Source organism: Hypanus sabinus, chromosome X2, assembly GCF_030144855.1.
Source record: "Hypanus sabinus isolate sHypSab1 chromosome X2, sHypSab1.hap1, whole genome shotgun sequence".
Lineage (NCBI taxonomy): Eukaryota > Metazoa > Chordata > Chondrichthyes > Myliobatiformes > Dasyatidae > Hypanus > Hypanus sabinus.
This window is the reverse complement of record NC_082739.1, coordinates 12,551,107-12,567,537: the sequence shown is the minus strand read 5'-3', so window position 1 is coordinate 12,567,537 and position 16,431 is coordinate 12,551,107. Positions and strand designations below refer to the sequence as shown.

Sequence of the window (16,431 nt, the reverse complement as noted above, 5' to 3'; positions counted from 1 at the left end):
AGTTAGTGAAGCCAATGTTCATGCCATCAGGTTGGAGGCTATCCAAGGCCTCCAAGTAGCCTCTCAATGGCTGCATGGTAGCCCAAATGGTCTATTACTCTTGGGGCACTTGACATCATCCAGCAAGCAAATCTAGTGAATCAAACTGTACTGTTACCATTGAACATAGAAGACTATGACAAGATGTCTGTACAAGTATAGCAACATGCCATGAAAATGCAAGCCATCACAAAGATAAGCCTGCGATTCTGCACACAGGTTGAAAGATCAAATGGCTGGATGGGTAATGTTTCTGAAACTGAAGTGCTGACATCAGGAAGTATGGTTCCTGTTACCTTAACACAACTGGAAAAACTGAAAACCTTGATTGTAGCCTGTAAGATGGCTGAAGGAAACTCAGCCCACACCCACATGGATTCACGACGTTTTTTGGAATTGTTCATTACTTTGGAAATTTATAGAGGCAAAGGGTATTTCTTACAGCTGTGCAGAACTCCAATCAAGAATGAATAAATTCTTCTTGGGCTTCCAGCTGGGTACAGGTATCAATTAAAACCGACGTTTTGATGAAAAACTCTGCCATCTTCATCAGGGACGATGGCAGAGTTTGTCATTGAAATGTCGGTTATAATCAATATCTGTACTCGCCTGGAAGAATTTATTCATCATATACACTGGGAAAGCATTAGATCTTCTGCCCCCCAGCAGCAATCAAGAATGACTGGTTAGTACAAGAATTAATGTTATACAATTGCTGTAAGAAGTGACTGTATTGAAAAGTAAAAGTGAACTCAATTGAAAGCTGTGGAAATGTTTGTGGACAAAATGATAAAGTGAACCTGACAACTAAAGTTATGGAAACAAATTTGAACTCTATCCCAAAGAACATATAGGATATTTGAGAAATGCAAGCTCAATGCTCTAAGGAGAAATGGTTCTGATGGAGAATGGTGGGAAGTTAAACTGTAGAGTACGAAGACATGACACTAGTCACAGTCTGGTAGCCCCAACCATGCTGCTTCCTATCTGGCACAGCAGATATGCATCCTGGGATATATTGGAGTGGAAAAGATCAAGATTCTCGCAATGGTGGTGGAATCCAAAGTTCAGAGCACAAGCTTGGCAAACATTTTAAAGAATTAAGACATGCCAGAAAATGAACCCTAAAGCAGTGGAAAAGCTACAATTAAGTGCTCCTGTCCTACCTTGTCCGTTTTTACATTTACAAGTGGACTACATTTCTTTACCAAAGTGCCAAGAATACCCAGATGCACTGGTAACAGCGGACACATTTTCAAGATGGATGGAAGTTATTCCAACAAAAAAAAATCATTACCACATACACGGCAGAAACTCTCAAGAACTACATTCCTAGAAGGGGATTACCATGTCACATTGACTCTGACCAAAGGGGACACTTCACTGGAAGAGTTTGCCAGGAATTATGTTGAATAATGACTATAGAATAGTCCCTCCATTGTCCACATCCATCAGGACAAGTGGAACTAATAAATAGGATCATCAAGCAACAACGAAGTACTACAAAGAGGGTTTACTATGTAGCATCAGACCACCACCAAAGACTAAATTAAGCCCATTTAAGGTGGGAACAGAGTGACCCACGTCACTACCTGAAGCTATTGATCTCAGAGGCTGATTAACAGACAGTTCAGTTAACCATTTAAACTCACGACCTTATACAGATGTGCAGTGGAGAGCTGCATCACTGTGGTACAGAAATTGCACTGCAGCCGACAGGGGGCTCTACAACAGCTAGTCAAAACTGCCCATTACTAGCACCAGTCTACCCACCATCAAGGACACGTATACAAAAAGATGCCAGTAATGTCACGAAGGATTCCACTTACCCTGCTTATGGACTGTTTGTTGCACTCCCATCAGTGAAGTTTTCTCCCAAGCTGTCAGGCTGATAAACACCTCCATCCATTAACCCACTCTACCACCCCCACCACATACACATTATGCAGTGTCACATGTATATATGGTACAATGTATAAAACTTGTATTGTTTTAAGCAGTTGATTTTATAGTGTGTTCTTTATGCATGTTGTACTTTAACAAAAACACTGCACCGGACCTAGAGTAACAATCATTTTGCTCTCCTTTGTATTTGTGTACTGAAGGATGACAAGCTGTTTAGTCAGCTTCTCAACAGGTTTCTGTTGCTTGGATTGATCCAATGGGAGGACACATCCAGATTCCTGGTGAGTGGGCCTGTTCAAGAAAGCACACAAGAGTACTCTGTAGGAAGGACCTTAACATGTGCTGTTGATTACCAACTCAGCATGAAAAGTAAAAGAGTAAGCTGATACATGTTAGCCACTGCAAGTGAGCTCAGGTGATAACAAAGACAACAAGCATTGAGGTCTGACTAGTTATTCTAGTAACATGGCCTACACTGAGTGCACTCACTATAGTGAGTAAATCATTAAACCAGCCAAACGGTTTACTCTTTCTAAAGCTGAAGCCAATGACAAGACTGATGCCTTCTAGAAAGTAACAACTTAAATGGTTGTAATGCATAAAATTGTTCTCCAAAATTATACAGCATTAGATTAACTCTTAAAATCATTAATGGTGGGGGGGGGGGGGGTGGAAGAGAAAGAGCCCAGTTATAGGCATTACAGGCAAAGAATGTTATACTCACACACCTGATGTGTGAAGACATCACTTGATTTGACCGATTAGATTTGTAAGGCAGCAGCTTAAAAAAATACAATCTGATGGATGGGATTTCATTGAATGGATCAAACATAAGCTGGGGCTACTTGATATTACAAGTCATAATATTTGCCCTAGTGTGCCTTTCATTTACATATTAATCAGTTGTACAAGGACCAACATTAATGAAGCTGCTTAAACTCTCTAAAGTATACCTAATCAGAGAATTGTCAGTTGTACAAATAGCCTTTATCCTCATAATTTGATTGTTATATACATGACACAGGTATTGCAAGTTTTTCTCAATTTTCAGCTGTAATGATTCTAAATGTATGATTTGCAATAAGGTAGTGGGGGAGAGAATGTTGGAACAGTCCAAATTGAAATTGTTTTTTCCCCCCCTTGTGGATCGACTTTTATTAATGCTTATATTTTTATATAATTGCATGTTTGTAAAAATTCACTTAAGTTACAGTAATTGAAGTTTTGCCAGTTCTTATTTTTTCTTGAAGTCTGTCACACCACTGAATCTTATCAATGGAACGTCCTATAGTTTAGTCTGAGCTAGTTTTTAAATACATGACAACCACAACTCCTTCATTATTTTCTTGTTTGAACACCTAACAAAATGATAATCACAAGATCTATGCCTCATTTTTGACTTCCAAAGAACCTTCTGGATCTTAAGGAATGACATTTAATAATCTATTTTTTTCATTTTTGTTAAAAAAAAAATGACTGGAGAACTGACCCAAGGTGCAGCTCTATTCTCAAGCAAGAAAAGCCATTAGGTTTAAGTTAAGTCGTTTCTCCACCTGTATCTTTTCTGCAGCCCAGGAGTATAATGTTACTGTATTTAATTTTTCAATCCAAGGAACCCTGCAGCAAGACCTGATTCAGACTGTATACTCCTACACTCAAGAACACATTGTGTCAGTAATTTATAGTGACAACAACCTCCAGCTAGTTCAGGTTCATTCTTTGGATAACAAGTGAATTTGTTCAAGAGATAGGTAAATAGAATATGTATCAGGTATTATTAAAGGGTGGCTTTAAACTTATGAAGTTTTAGTCCACCAGACTTGCTTCATCCATTTTACATGACAAATGCTCCCATTGACACAACTAATCGCAAGAGACAGGTCTACATTCTTTGCTTTGAGCACTCATTAAGCTACTTGCTGTGCTTCGTAATGTAAACAATTACTGTTTGCAGCTTTCTGATTCCAAAGAGTCATAAAGACCTGCAATTTCAAATAAGTCTCCTCAGAACAGATGTCGTGCTACAAAATGAGATTTACACACTTCTTCCCTTCGCCAGATGTTCTGCAAATTATGCACAAGTCTGCATATCATACTCTTAGCTGTATTCTCCCATGAAAGGTATTCACATAATTAAACAACAGCTACACAAAAACAAATAAAACCAAAGAATATTTTTCAATTTACACAATAATAGCAAGTTAAAACAAGGGTTAATATGTTAGGAATAATGACGTAAAAATTACAATTAATTTTTTTTCAAAATTAAGACTTTTTGTTGGTGGTGGGGTCAAGAGGAATAGTGTTGAAAACAATTGTTTTGAAAAATTACATGACTTGAACCTGTTAAAAAAATGTATAGACCCAATTTCAACCCATTTTTCTTTCATGCTGGTTCCTGATTAGGAATTAGGAATTAGGTCACTACCAATCATTTCAACTTGTTATTCAATCGTATGACTGAGTCTCAGCTTATTCATTAACAGGCAGAGATTCAAATAGATCTTACTTTTCAAATCCACAATGAATGTAAATAGCACTTCAAATGCTCAGATTGTCACCAACGTACAGGCCAAACATTGAAACCTTGATTTTCTACTGCATACCAAGGCATTACAAGTTTTCTTATTCAGTTTTATGCATGTCAATCAAATCACACATACACAATTAGATTCCAGTGACTTTTTATTGAAATGAAAACACAACTCTGTAGCTTTCTCTAAACAATTAACTCTTTCTGAATAAGCATCCATATCTCGTCACAACCGAACCATATAACATCAGCTTTAAAGAAAAGTTCTGGTTTGAAAAGTGAAGTTATTTTTATTTCACTGGAACATTCAAAGCCAATTAACTCATTATAGGAAACCAAATCAATTGTTTTTAAAGTAGACTCTGCTTCAAACTTGTAACACTATTCATTTTCATGTGTTACCACTTAACAGTCCTATCATTTCAGTATCCTTACTGTAATAGGTTTAACTTATGTTTTTATTTAAGACACCATTTTATGGAACTTTGTTCAAATTGGGGAAACATCAAGTTTTTCTTGAACACTGAAATGGAACAGGTTTTTTTTTTTAAATTTGTTTTTAAACCCAAACTCACAACTCCCCTTACCCTTTGGTAACAATCCATATATATGCATATGGAATTATTTCAGTAACTCTTGACCCTGACCAACCCCAGACCCTCCCAAGGACAACATCTGCACAATGAAAAGAGCTCCATCACCTCTTCAAAGTGAGGGGGGGGGGGGGGAAGAAGAGAACTGAAAAAAAAAGACACCCAATTATTAAAGCAACTGAACATTTTAGAGTAAATAACAAACTGTCTTTGTCAGATGGCCACATGAAGTCACCCAGAGTGACTTGTGAAATTTCCTCACTTATCACACTACAGGTATGTCAGGTCTAAAGTGCTCACTTTCTATGCAGATGTAGTCCTCAGAACAGCAGATTCACCCACCCAATCCACATATATAAATAGAATGAGATGACTGTCACCTCATGTGTGAAGGGCTTATTGATGATACTGCAAGCCAAACTGTGACTTCACACATCAGAAACATTTCTGTGGAGAATACGGGAAAGATGCTTTCATCTCATTCTATAAACATTAAAAAGTTGTCCCACCCTCCCAAAAAAATTATAAAATTCTTGAGCCAGTCACTGCTTTGAAGAATTTAGTATATACAGCACAACCCTTTTAAACAATTCTTCTAAAGATGACTACTTAGTGAAGACACCTTTAAAAAAAAAGAGCTGTAAACTACTAAGTTCTTAAAGCAGTTTATCCTAAGCATCTGCTGTTAACTGCTTTTTCCTGGCTTACAAATAAGAAAAAAAATCATTGTTGAGGCGGAGATCTGATTACACACTCAACAATGGAAACAAAGCATCTTTCCCTATATCAAACAAGTTTGTATACTCCGACATGGTCTTCTATCCCCTGATAGCCACCAACACCTGTAGCTATGAAGGAGATAGTACAGTTAAGTGCCAACCCTTAAAAAGGGGGCTCCAAGCATTAATACTACTACACATTTCCAACTTGTCTGTGCTTCAGAAGAGATTGTTAAACCATGGCACCAGGCTTGTTTGTTAATGATGGCAGTGTATATGCTCAAAGTCCAACACAAGCTTTGCATCTGATGTGCACACTGCCATCTGATTTTATATACAAGGTGGGAAGTAAGTGTGTGGAACAATCCCCTCTTTTTAAATTGTGGATGAAGAAAGCCGCAGTACAAGAGCAACATGCTACTTTTGGTCAATTTCTCCTTGCACCCACTCTAATACCAACGTGCCACAATAGTAGCTGTTTTTAAAAATGAAGTACCTGTAGAACTAGAGGTGTTTACACAGCTGGTACCCATGCTCAAGTCTTTCCATTAACACAGCTTTCTGCTACTGAGACTTATCTTACAGCATTTTAAACCTTGTAAACCCTATAATTTTTGCACATTAACAAAGTGGATGTCTGTCTGAGAGGCACCTGTACACATCTAGAATTTTACTTTTCAAAATGCAGGGGCAAATTTGTTAAAACTTAAAAATACCAGTAACAAATAGTTGGCAATACAAAGCACAAATTGTTTATTGCACTCCCAGTGCAAGGTGCCTATTTACGTATGGATTACACTTAGTAATGGATTCTAGTCCTGAACTACTTCTGCACTCTTTCAAACCAATTCCCAAGTACTTGCGAAATGGATGTTCATTTCAAAGAAGGGAATTAAGTGAAGAATCCAATGGTTCACCATTGGGACACCACCATACAACTTAACTAATTTGGAATTTCACAAGGATGAATCACCAGCAATCCAACACTCCATAGAAGTCAACTCCAGGATTTATAGACCCATGGGCGTTTGCCAGTTTCAATTAACAGTAGATTCAATTTTAAAGAGAATTCCTTTCAAAGTGCCCAAACAGCATTGTTTTCTGCCCTGGTCTTCAACACACAGCTAGTGGAAAATTCCATAGGGCCAGGAACAAACAGCTTAATAACCTTTGACAGGCAGAACTTGAGAACTGAAAAGGATTCTTCCAGAATGATTGTGCATTTCAAACACAAATTAATATGGTTTGTAAGTGCAGAAGTTGGTTAGAAATACAGGTGCCTCTGAGACAGCTGTTACTCAGGCTGGAGGATACTAACAATATTTTCTGACCCATTGCTTCACACTGCCTGTACATCAGGCCAAACTACCAGTACACTGTGAAGGGCACAGCAACAGGCAACAACGCAAAGATTAGTTATTCAAGTTCAGGGAAAAAACCCAACTACGTTCTTCAATGTACAAGTCAGATCACCAAGAATATTTAAATAGTCATAGATCTATTAGCATAACACCCATGGAAAATCTTGAACATTTTAGATACAATACCATTACCAGTACTCAAAAGGGTTCAAAAGTAAATGCAATGGCATCCTATCAACATTTTTACAGTTCTATAGGCATGGTTCTATTGTTATCTAGACAAATCTTAGCATAAAACTTGCTTTATGAACAGGATGAGGCCGATATAATGGGCAGACTGGGCAAGGAAGATGTGAAATTATAGATAATTTTGTGCCCAAATAAACTCCTAGATTTATTCAGTAGGTGCAACTAACATAAATATACATATTTCTTCATGAACATATCCAAGAACTGGAAGTCAAGTGCAGCAGGGACCTACTTCTGCATGTCATAACTGACTTCCATTAAGTAATGGGAACATTACTTTTATTCTCATATTGGATTAAAGTAACGAGCCCCTCATACTATCTCTCTATGCTTTCAACTGTGCCAAGCTCTAATCTTAAAAAAAAGAGTGATTAAACAACCTTGCTGCTGCATGAAACAAAGCCAGTTCTTCAAAAGTGTAACAAAGTGCAGAGAAAGTGGATTTGGTAATTGGGAGCTTCTTATTTGTTTCCCTTCAAGTCAATAATCAACATGAATTCCAATTCACTGGATAAGACAAAAGATAAAGTTGGAGATTATGATAGTTACAAAAAAAAATACAATGCATATACCCTAATAAAAACTAGTTGTTCTGATCACTTGAAGACTCAAATGGATGGATGGCAAAATGAGTAGAAGTACTGTAGTCACCAGTACAATTTTTCCACCCATTTCTCCCCTTTTTTTTGGTTTCCAGTAATTTAAGGCTTCTGTTAGGTTTGCATTTTAGCTGGCTAATTTTTTTTTAAATTAGGTCAAAAGCTGTTTTGTTTTTGCTTCTGCTTCATAACTAGATGGTACCTTTTCCTTGGGGAGTCAAAGGAAGTGAACGGAACAGAGGGGGCACTGGAAAAGAAATAATGTAAAAACCTCATTACTAAGCACTTCAGCACAATCAGGTCAGTAAAGGATTTGTTGCTGTATGCAAACATTTCAATTCATAAATGGAGATTGTGTTGCATGTTATCAACTTCTAACTATAGATTGCTTGATGTATTTACACAAGTTAACAGAAAATAGCAATGATGTTGGTGCTGCATGCAACAGTGCCCTTCACAGCTTTAGTTCACAGCAACATGTTACCCATTTCCTTCCAGCCCCAGTAACTAATTATTTTATCAAAGGTAACAAGATGATAGAAAAAACGTATTTACATGTTTACAAGTGTATACACATCAATCTTTTTGTGGGACACACTTCATCTTGCTGTCAGAAGGAAAATGGACGCCTGTGTATAGAAGTTTCCTCGAGTCCAAGTGCAGTTGCTGCAGAACAGTCTACATTCAAGTCTAAAAGGTGGAGGATGGGGAAAGTGTAGGATTCTTAGTGTTCTGCTAGGGTCATGCTTGGAGACTTCTGGGCAACCTCCATGAACAAAATTAAAATGCACAATGCAAGCTTTCCTTCTGAGTGCAAATGCAACAAAATTAGCCCCAACATATTTAACATATATACATCAAGATGACATCTCATCTGGAGTTCCAGCTCAACTTCTCCAAGAAAATAGTCCCTTCCAAAAATTAAAAATATCTAAAATCTTCCAGATTACTCACTCCCCCCCCACCAATACATTCCATTTTACTCTCACCAATGGAAACAGATGAAGTTAATGTCATACAAGTCTGAGTTGCATCCCCCCCAAAACACCCCCCCCCCCCCCCCGCTAAATGATGGATGACTGTAACGTAGGGATGGTATTTATATGGTCCTGCATCACCTTAAGGCACTTTATACAAATACCATAAAAACTTTGTAGCCTAAGACTGACGAGTACATGCACTGGGAGAAGTTGAGAAGCCATCAGATGAATATCCTGGTCAGTGGCTTCAGCAAAAAACAAAAAAGAGTAAAAGAAAAAAGAAAGAAAAGAAAACAGGTAACAAAGTGTGCTGTTCACTGTTCAGTTCAGCTCTTCAATGCTGCTTTAATCTAGATCTCCCGTGCCAGTTAGTGCAATAGTTGTCCACTCCCTGCACACAGTGCAAACTATTGAGCTTAGGAAGAAATGGTCCTTCACAAATCAGGAACTACACTTTGTGCCAAAGGAAAATGGATGGGGATTTGGTGTTGTCTTAGACAAAGAAAAGAGAAGGGTATCCCAAGAAATGATGTGTTCCAGAACAGGCAAAAATAATCTTCAGTTTCTGTATTCTGTGATCTGGCCTGAGGATACAAAAACAAGTGTTAGCTTCTTCAAAAAGGGAATGACATGATGATTTTAAGTAATCACTATTAAGAGAAGAAATGAGCCAATTATTTGTGCTTGCTCCACCATTCAATACAAATACTGGGTAATCAAGCTCTGAAGTACCATTCTCTCCTTCTCCCATGCTCTTTAACAATGAGAAATGTATCATCTACTATACTTGGTGTTTTGGCTTCTACTTTCTGTGGTGGAAAATTCCATAGATTCATCATTTGCAGGGTGAAGAGTTTCCTCACAATACTGGTAAATGCCACAGTTCATCACATTTAACTTTAAGAGTGTCAAATCCTACAGCAATGCAATGTCCCACTTAAGTCAACATCTTGACCAGAATTAGAAAAATACGTAGAATACCTAGATACAGTTTAAGCACTTAAAAAACTCAATACAATTTGCTCAGTATATGCTATGTTGTATGACATGATGAGCATGGTCTTTCCCTGACCATTTTTTCTACAGAAGTTTTGTTTTTATTGCCTTCTTCTGAGTAGTGTCTGTACAAGACGGGTGACTCCAGCCATTATCAGTACTCTTCAGAGATTGTTTGCCTGGCATCAGTGATCACATAACCAGGACTTGTGATATGCACCAGCTGCTCATATGACCATCCACCACCTGCTCCCATGGCTTCATATGAACCTGGTAAGGTGCTACGCCTTGTTCAAGGGTAACCTGCAGGCTAGTAGAGGGAAGGAGCGCCTTATACCTCCTTTGGTAGAGGCATCTCCACCCCACCCCCCTACAATTAGCTATCTGAATTGCAAAGCTCATTAAAACACCAGGCAAAGACAGCAGCTTCAAGCTATTAATCCACCATTGTGATAGAATTGGAGAAGGGAGGGATACAATGCAGCATGTTTTGTTTGGGGGGGGGGGTGGTGAAGAGAAGCATGACAGAAATTCAGGAAGGAGGCACAGAAAAACATTAGCAACACAACCACAATCACCAATAGACAGCAGGATTAGGGAACAAGAGTTGGGTCTTCCAGGCAACATGAATTGGGAGAAAGAAAAAGTTCTTTAGGCAAGTGATGGGATATTTGTCAGAAGGACACACCAGCTGATCAGATGGATTCAAATCTTTTATGATTGACTTCAAGGAACTTATTGCAGATGTGGCAGAGGAAGCAAATTGTTAGCAACAGAGGAAACTCTAAGTTATCTCTGCATTCCATGGTCTTGTCAAATACAGTTATCTGCAGTCTTTGGAACTGGAAAAGAGGTGTGAAATTTTCAGTAGAGAAAAAGGCAATAGTTTGATTGAGAGAACAGCAGCTTCAAGAATATGATGTTGGCAACAAATGTTAGCCTAATTTTGAAAGAAATACAAATTGGAAAGAGAAAGGTGAAACAATGCAAGGAATCGATCAGAAATATAACCCCGAGCATAAAATGAAGTTACCAAGATCACTGAATTGACTGTGTGTATGGATTGAGATTACATGGAAAAGCAAGGTTAGGAAGACAAGTTACAAATTAAGATGAAGTGTCAAATCATGAAGAATTGTTAGTCAATTGGTACAAAGGCCAAGATAGCAAAGCAATGTAGAGATCTGAGCAAAATTTACAAACCTTGAGTGGGCAGTGGAAAACAAGGCAAAAAGTCATGGTTGAAGTGTGACAAGCCAAAATAGAAAGACAAGATGACTATAAAGTTATCTTATCTGCCACAGTAACAGGAATTCTTACAGGAAAGGAGAATAGATCTGTAGCTTGTTCCTTTAGATACAGATCCCAGATGGCACAAGAGACTTTTGAAGCTTAATAATTATTGGGACAAATAACAGAGTGCACAACTCAACAATCAATTCCAAATTTAAATGAAGCTGCTTAATAGTGTAATGTCTGATAACTACTGAGTGGGTGCTGTCAATTTAGTTACTAACCAATTTAGTTTGAAGTTACTGTTTATCCTCTCCATCTGGCTCACTGTGGTATTCTGCAACATACAGACTTTTATCAATGCTGCCAGGGATGGGCTTGATCTCTGTTCCAAGCTGCTCCTCAATGGCTTTCAGATTAAAGCGGTCATCATATGTGATTAGATTGATGGCAAGGCCCAGATGACCAAACCTTCCTGAAAACAACAAATAAACATTTTTAAAAATTGTAATGAATAATCAATTGTTGAATTTCAGCATTCTTCTCCAAGAACAAGAACATTAAAAAATCCACTCAATTTGCTTTCCTTTTGGTGGCAATTAATTCAACAGGTTGGAATATTATGACCAATGTCAGAAAATACTGAATTTACACAATTTTTATAATCACATTACTGAACCAGGGTGTTGCATGTACACACAAAACATAAATATTCCACAAGGCAACATGCAGACACTAGAAGACAATGGTCAAGGGTTGTCCTGAGTACATGATAACCTGAGAATTACTGCATTGCCAAGCTGCAATTATGAAGTAAAATAATAAGGTACATTCTCACCTGATCTGCCAATGCGATGTAGGTAGGTCTCCGCAATCTTTGGGAAATCAAAATTTATTACAACATTCACAGCTTGGATATCAATACCACGAGTGAACAGATCTGGGGGGGGGAAGAAAAGTCTAAGAAATGGAAAGAAGTGGTAGGCACACATGGAAAATGAATCTAATCCATTATTTCAGTGCCCTGTAAAAGTATTCAGCCCCCAACCCTTTCTCCACCTAATTAAGTATTACAACCAGGGATTTTGATCAATTTAAACTGAGAATTTTTATTTGTGAATCACATGCTCCTTTCCCGCCCCCCCCCCCAAAAAAACAGGGAGCATTGTAAAGCATGAAGAACTAAAAACTGAAAAACTGAAATGTCAGCAGCTCAAAAGTATTCATCCTACTTTGCTTAGTACTTAGTTGAACCAACTCCTGCAGCTATTACAGCCAGTAGTATTTTTGGATAATCCCCAATTAGCTTTGCACAATGAGATGGAGCAAGATTTGTTATTCCTCCTTGCAAAATTGCTCAAGTTAGTTGGGGAGCAATGGGGACGGCAATCTTGAGGTCTTGCCCAAAATGTTGAATGAGGTCAAGTTCAGGACTCTGGGCCACACAAGGACATCAAATTACTTCAATGAACACCATTCAGTGGTTGATCTGGTAGTGTGCTTTGGGTCGTTGACCTGTTGAAAGACAAACTTCTTCTCCAGTTTAAGCTTTCTGGCAGAGGTTAGCAGGTTTTTAAATCCACCAGGGTGCCTCTTTAGCAGCACTCATCTTCCCATCAATTGGAGGAGGAGCGACGATGGTGCAAAACAGCAACTCCTTTGCTTGAATCTACGGAAACAGCTGTAATTCCATCTTTGATATCTCAATTTTTCCCTCTCGGGTTTCTTTTGAAGACCCCGACCTGGAGTCACATGCTGACTACGGTTCTTTGCGGGAATGGGACCTGCTCTCGGGGTTTCATAACTGACCGCTGTTCGGCACACCAAGGGCTTGGCCTGAGAGTCCAGCTTGGCTTTGGAGGCCTAGGGTCTCGAGGTTCTGGAGATGGGTGGTTCAAGGGTTGGTGTCACAGCAGGAGACCTGTGTGCCGTCTGAATATCTACGGCTGTGTGCCCAGACTCAAGATCTTTGGGCACAGAGCTAAAAAAAAAGGCGATGTAACTGAATTTTTAACACCGTAAACCAGCAAGTTGTTTGTTATGCCTCCTCCCGTCACTGTGAAAACGGAGACACCTCCATGCCGGGTGAACAATGTAGTCTTTGGGGTAACTGCAAGTCTGTATTTACTGTTGCTTTGCTCACACTCCAGTGCTTGGTGGTAGGTGCCAATGCTTTTTTAATTTGCTGGTGTGGTGGGGGATTGTTGCTGGCTGCTGCTTATGCGCAGGAGTGAGACTTTGGGGTCCTAACATTTAATTGTCATTCATTCTTTGGGGCTCTCCTCTGTTTTTGTGGGTGGATGGATGCAAAGAAAAAGCATTTCAGAATGTGTATTGTATACATTTTTCTGACTTTAAATGTAACTTTGAAACCTTGGAATCCTGACCAGATTTCCAGTCCCTGATGCTGAAAAGCATCCCAATAGCATTATGCTACCTCCACCATACTTTAGCAGGGATGGTGTTACCTGGCTGATGAACAGTATTACATTTATATCACATGTACTGCTTCACTTTGAGGCCAAAAAGTTCCAGTTCAATCTCATCTGAACACAAGACCTTCTTCCACATATATAAAGCAGCTTCTAAGTGACACTTTGCAAAGTGTTTACAGGCAAGGATATGCTTTGCCAGGGCTTCTTCCTTGCCACACATTGACAAATACCCTTTTTGTAGAAAGCCATAGATTGTGGAGCCATGAAATTCATCTTTAGCCCAGAGTGACTGCTGGCATCACAGTAGCCTCTTAGGAGTGCCATTCTTCTCCAGCAAAAAAGTTTAGAGCGCAGCTTGACCTCATCAGTGTGGCTGTAGCTTTCATAGTTTCCGCACTTTTTCATGATGGTCGGGTTCAGTGCCTTTGAGATGGTCTTATAGCCTTCCCCTGGTTTGTGCTTCTCTATTATCATTTCACTGACTTGCCTTGAATGCACTTTATCTTCATTTTGGTTTGGTCTGTTGAAAAATCTCCAATGCTGTTTGACCTTTGAGGGGGGGTGTATTTATTCTTATGAATTCATTGAAAACAGGTGACCCCCCAAATTTTCTACATTAACAATCAGGTGAATTGAAATTATTAAATTGTTGACAGGTTTGAGTTTTTCCTTTTGATTTAACATGATGCACAACATTTTATAGATTAGTTTAAAAAATCCTACTTAAATTTTTAAAATTTTGAATACAAGAGCAAAATTTGAAAATAGCCATGGTTTCTGAATACATTTGCAAGGCACTGTATATACATCACACAGATGTATTTTAAAGTCAAGTTTTAAAAAAAAACTGGAAATCACTGGAGTAGGTAGTTGTTTGTCTCCAACCCACACTACTTGCATAGAATTGCTGTCATATAATTATTTATGGATTTCAAAAATTTAATAAAGCTAATTTATAACCAATATCTTGCATCCTCAATTTACTTGTATAAAATGAATCTGTTATCACCACCTGCATAACATGCCAAATTGATTAATTGTTTGGGAGTGAATAAGGAAGGGCCTACAAACTAGATTTTCAGGTACACCCAAGGTGATCAAACAGTATTTATTGCATGTAGAGAAATATGACTCTTTTCCCCTTCCAGTTGGGAAACTATGAAATCTGATTGTGCGTGTAGAATGATATTAAAGCATACAGGTTCACAAAAACAAAGAGTGGCCTGCCAAAAAGTGCACACCTACAACTATTAATACCTACCAGTGCAAACCAAATTGCGACACATTCCATTTCTAAAGTCATGGAACACACGGTTACGATGTTCCTGTCAAAAATAACGGACAAATCACCATTTAGCTTATGACCGCCACTCTATAACACATAGGATTGTGTGTATATCTTACATTGTCAGTACATTTAATAAGTAATTCAATTCAAAAATAAAGTGTGCGTGTGTGTGTGTGTGTGTGGAGTAGGGGCAAAGATGAAACCCAAAATTTGGACTTAATTCTGAATTGAATGGGTTCCAGGTTTTCCACCCCACCCTCATCTTTTGTTAAATGAAATTAATTTCTCCTTCCATTCTATACCGTAAGATGATACAACATACAGTATGCAAAAATGGTATATCACAAATTCCTGACAACACTGGAGACAAGCAATTATTTAAGCAAATATTACCGAGCAGCAAAATTTATCTATTTCTCTGAATTGATAATTAATTAATTTCTTCTGTCTGCACTTTTTAAACTCACCTGCCTCATTTTAGCATGAATGTAGAAGCAGGAATAACCCAACTGAGAGATTTTCTTGGCCAGCAGCTCTACTCGCTGGGAAGAGTTGCAGAATATAATTGACTGGTTAATCTGAAGCTGAAAGTAATAAAAAAAAACTTAGTACAATTTAAGACGATTTTGCAAATACAAAACCTCAATGATGACTGCCTTCTTTCACTTTCTCAGCTCTCATTCTTCAATTTAATAATCACCTGGAGATGCAGCCAATGATGCTCTTTAAAAAGGGGGCAAAAGACACACAGACCATTGCCAGACCTGAGGGCACAGAATGCCAACATCACCTCAGAAGTTTCTTGTACCAAGCAATTTCATGCATAGCATATTTAATAACTGATTCACTGCAAGAACTTAGAAAAAAATCCGATTTTGAATATGATTGCAGGTGGAAAAGCTTTGCTAAGTGTGTTAGAGGCAACACTTATCGATGATGAAACCAGATTTCTCTGCCCTACATTAAAACAAAATCACCTTGAACAGGCCGTAAATAACGTATTGGATAATAGCTTTCATTTGGCATTCATGCCTAGAACCCAAACTTCAATTTCAGCCAAAATATGTTTAGCTACAAGGCCTATTGCTATGTTATATCACCAATGTAGCCAAAGTTTAAACTACTTTTTAAATGTTAAAAATCCAACACTTAAATCCACTTACCCTAGAAAAGAGCGTGTTGAGACAGTGCACTTTCTGCCGTTCTGTAACATAGGCATAGTACTGAGTTACACCTTTCAATGTCAGCTCTTCCATCAAGTTAATTTCATATGGTTTCTGTAGATGTGAATTCTGCCAAGAGGAGAAAATAGTGTTTCATGCTCGAGATGATCTTAAAGTCAGAAGAATCATGCAATAATGGAGCTTGAAAGAGTCTTAAGCCATTAACACAAAACAGAAACTTGATCAAACTAAAAATCACTGGTAGACCTTTTTTTAGTTGCTTACATCAGATTTGAAGTGTTCTCATAACATGCAGCTTTATTCAACTATTTGCACAC

The 16,431-nt window shown here is 38.3% G+C and overlaps 1 protein-coding gene across 2 annotated transcripts in view; it reads right to left on the bottom strand.

Annotated features, from left to right (window-relative positions):
• Nucleotides 1-4,611: 4,611 nt before the first annotated feature.
• The window catches only part of ddx6 (DEAD (Asp-Glu-Ala-Asp) box helicase 6), a 39,381-nt gene continuing 27,561 nt past the window's right edge, over nucleotides 4,612-16,431 (bottom strand). For both annotated transcript variants that reach the window (XM_059956960.1, XM_059956959.1), the window contains exons 9-14: nucleotides 16,094-16,222; nucleotides 15,398-15,514; nucleotides 14,904-14,967; nucleotides 12,046-12,147; nucleotides 11,492-11,682; nucleotides 4,612-9,562 (exon numbers count right to left, since the gene is read on the bottom strand). In XM_059956960.1, the coding sequence (XP_059812943.1) occupies nucleotides 11,507-11,682; nucleotides 12,046-12,147; nucleotides 14,904-14,967; nucleotides 15,398-15,514; nucleotides 16,094-16,222 (588 nt within the window). In that variant the 3' untranslated portion in view covers nucleotides 4,612-9,562; nucleotides 11,492-11,506. The remainder of the gene's footprint in view (nucleotides 9,563-11,491; nucleotides 11,683-12,045; nucleotides 12,148-14,903; nucleotides 14,968-15,397; nucleotides 15,515-16,093; nucleotides 16,223-16,431) is intronic.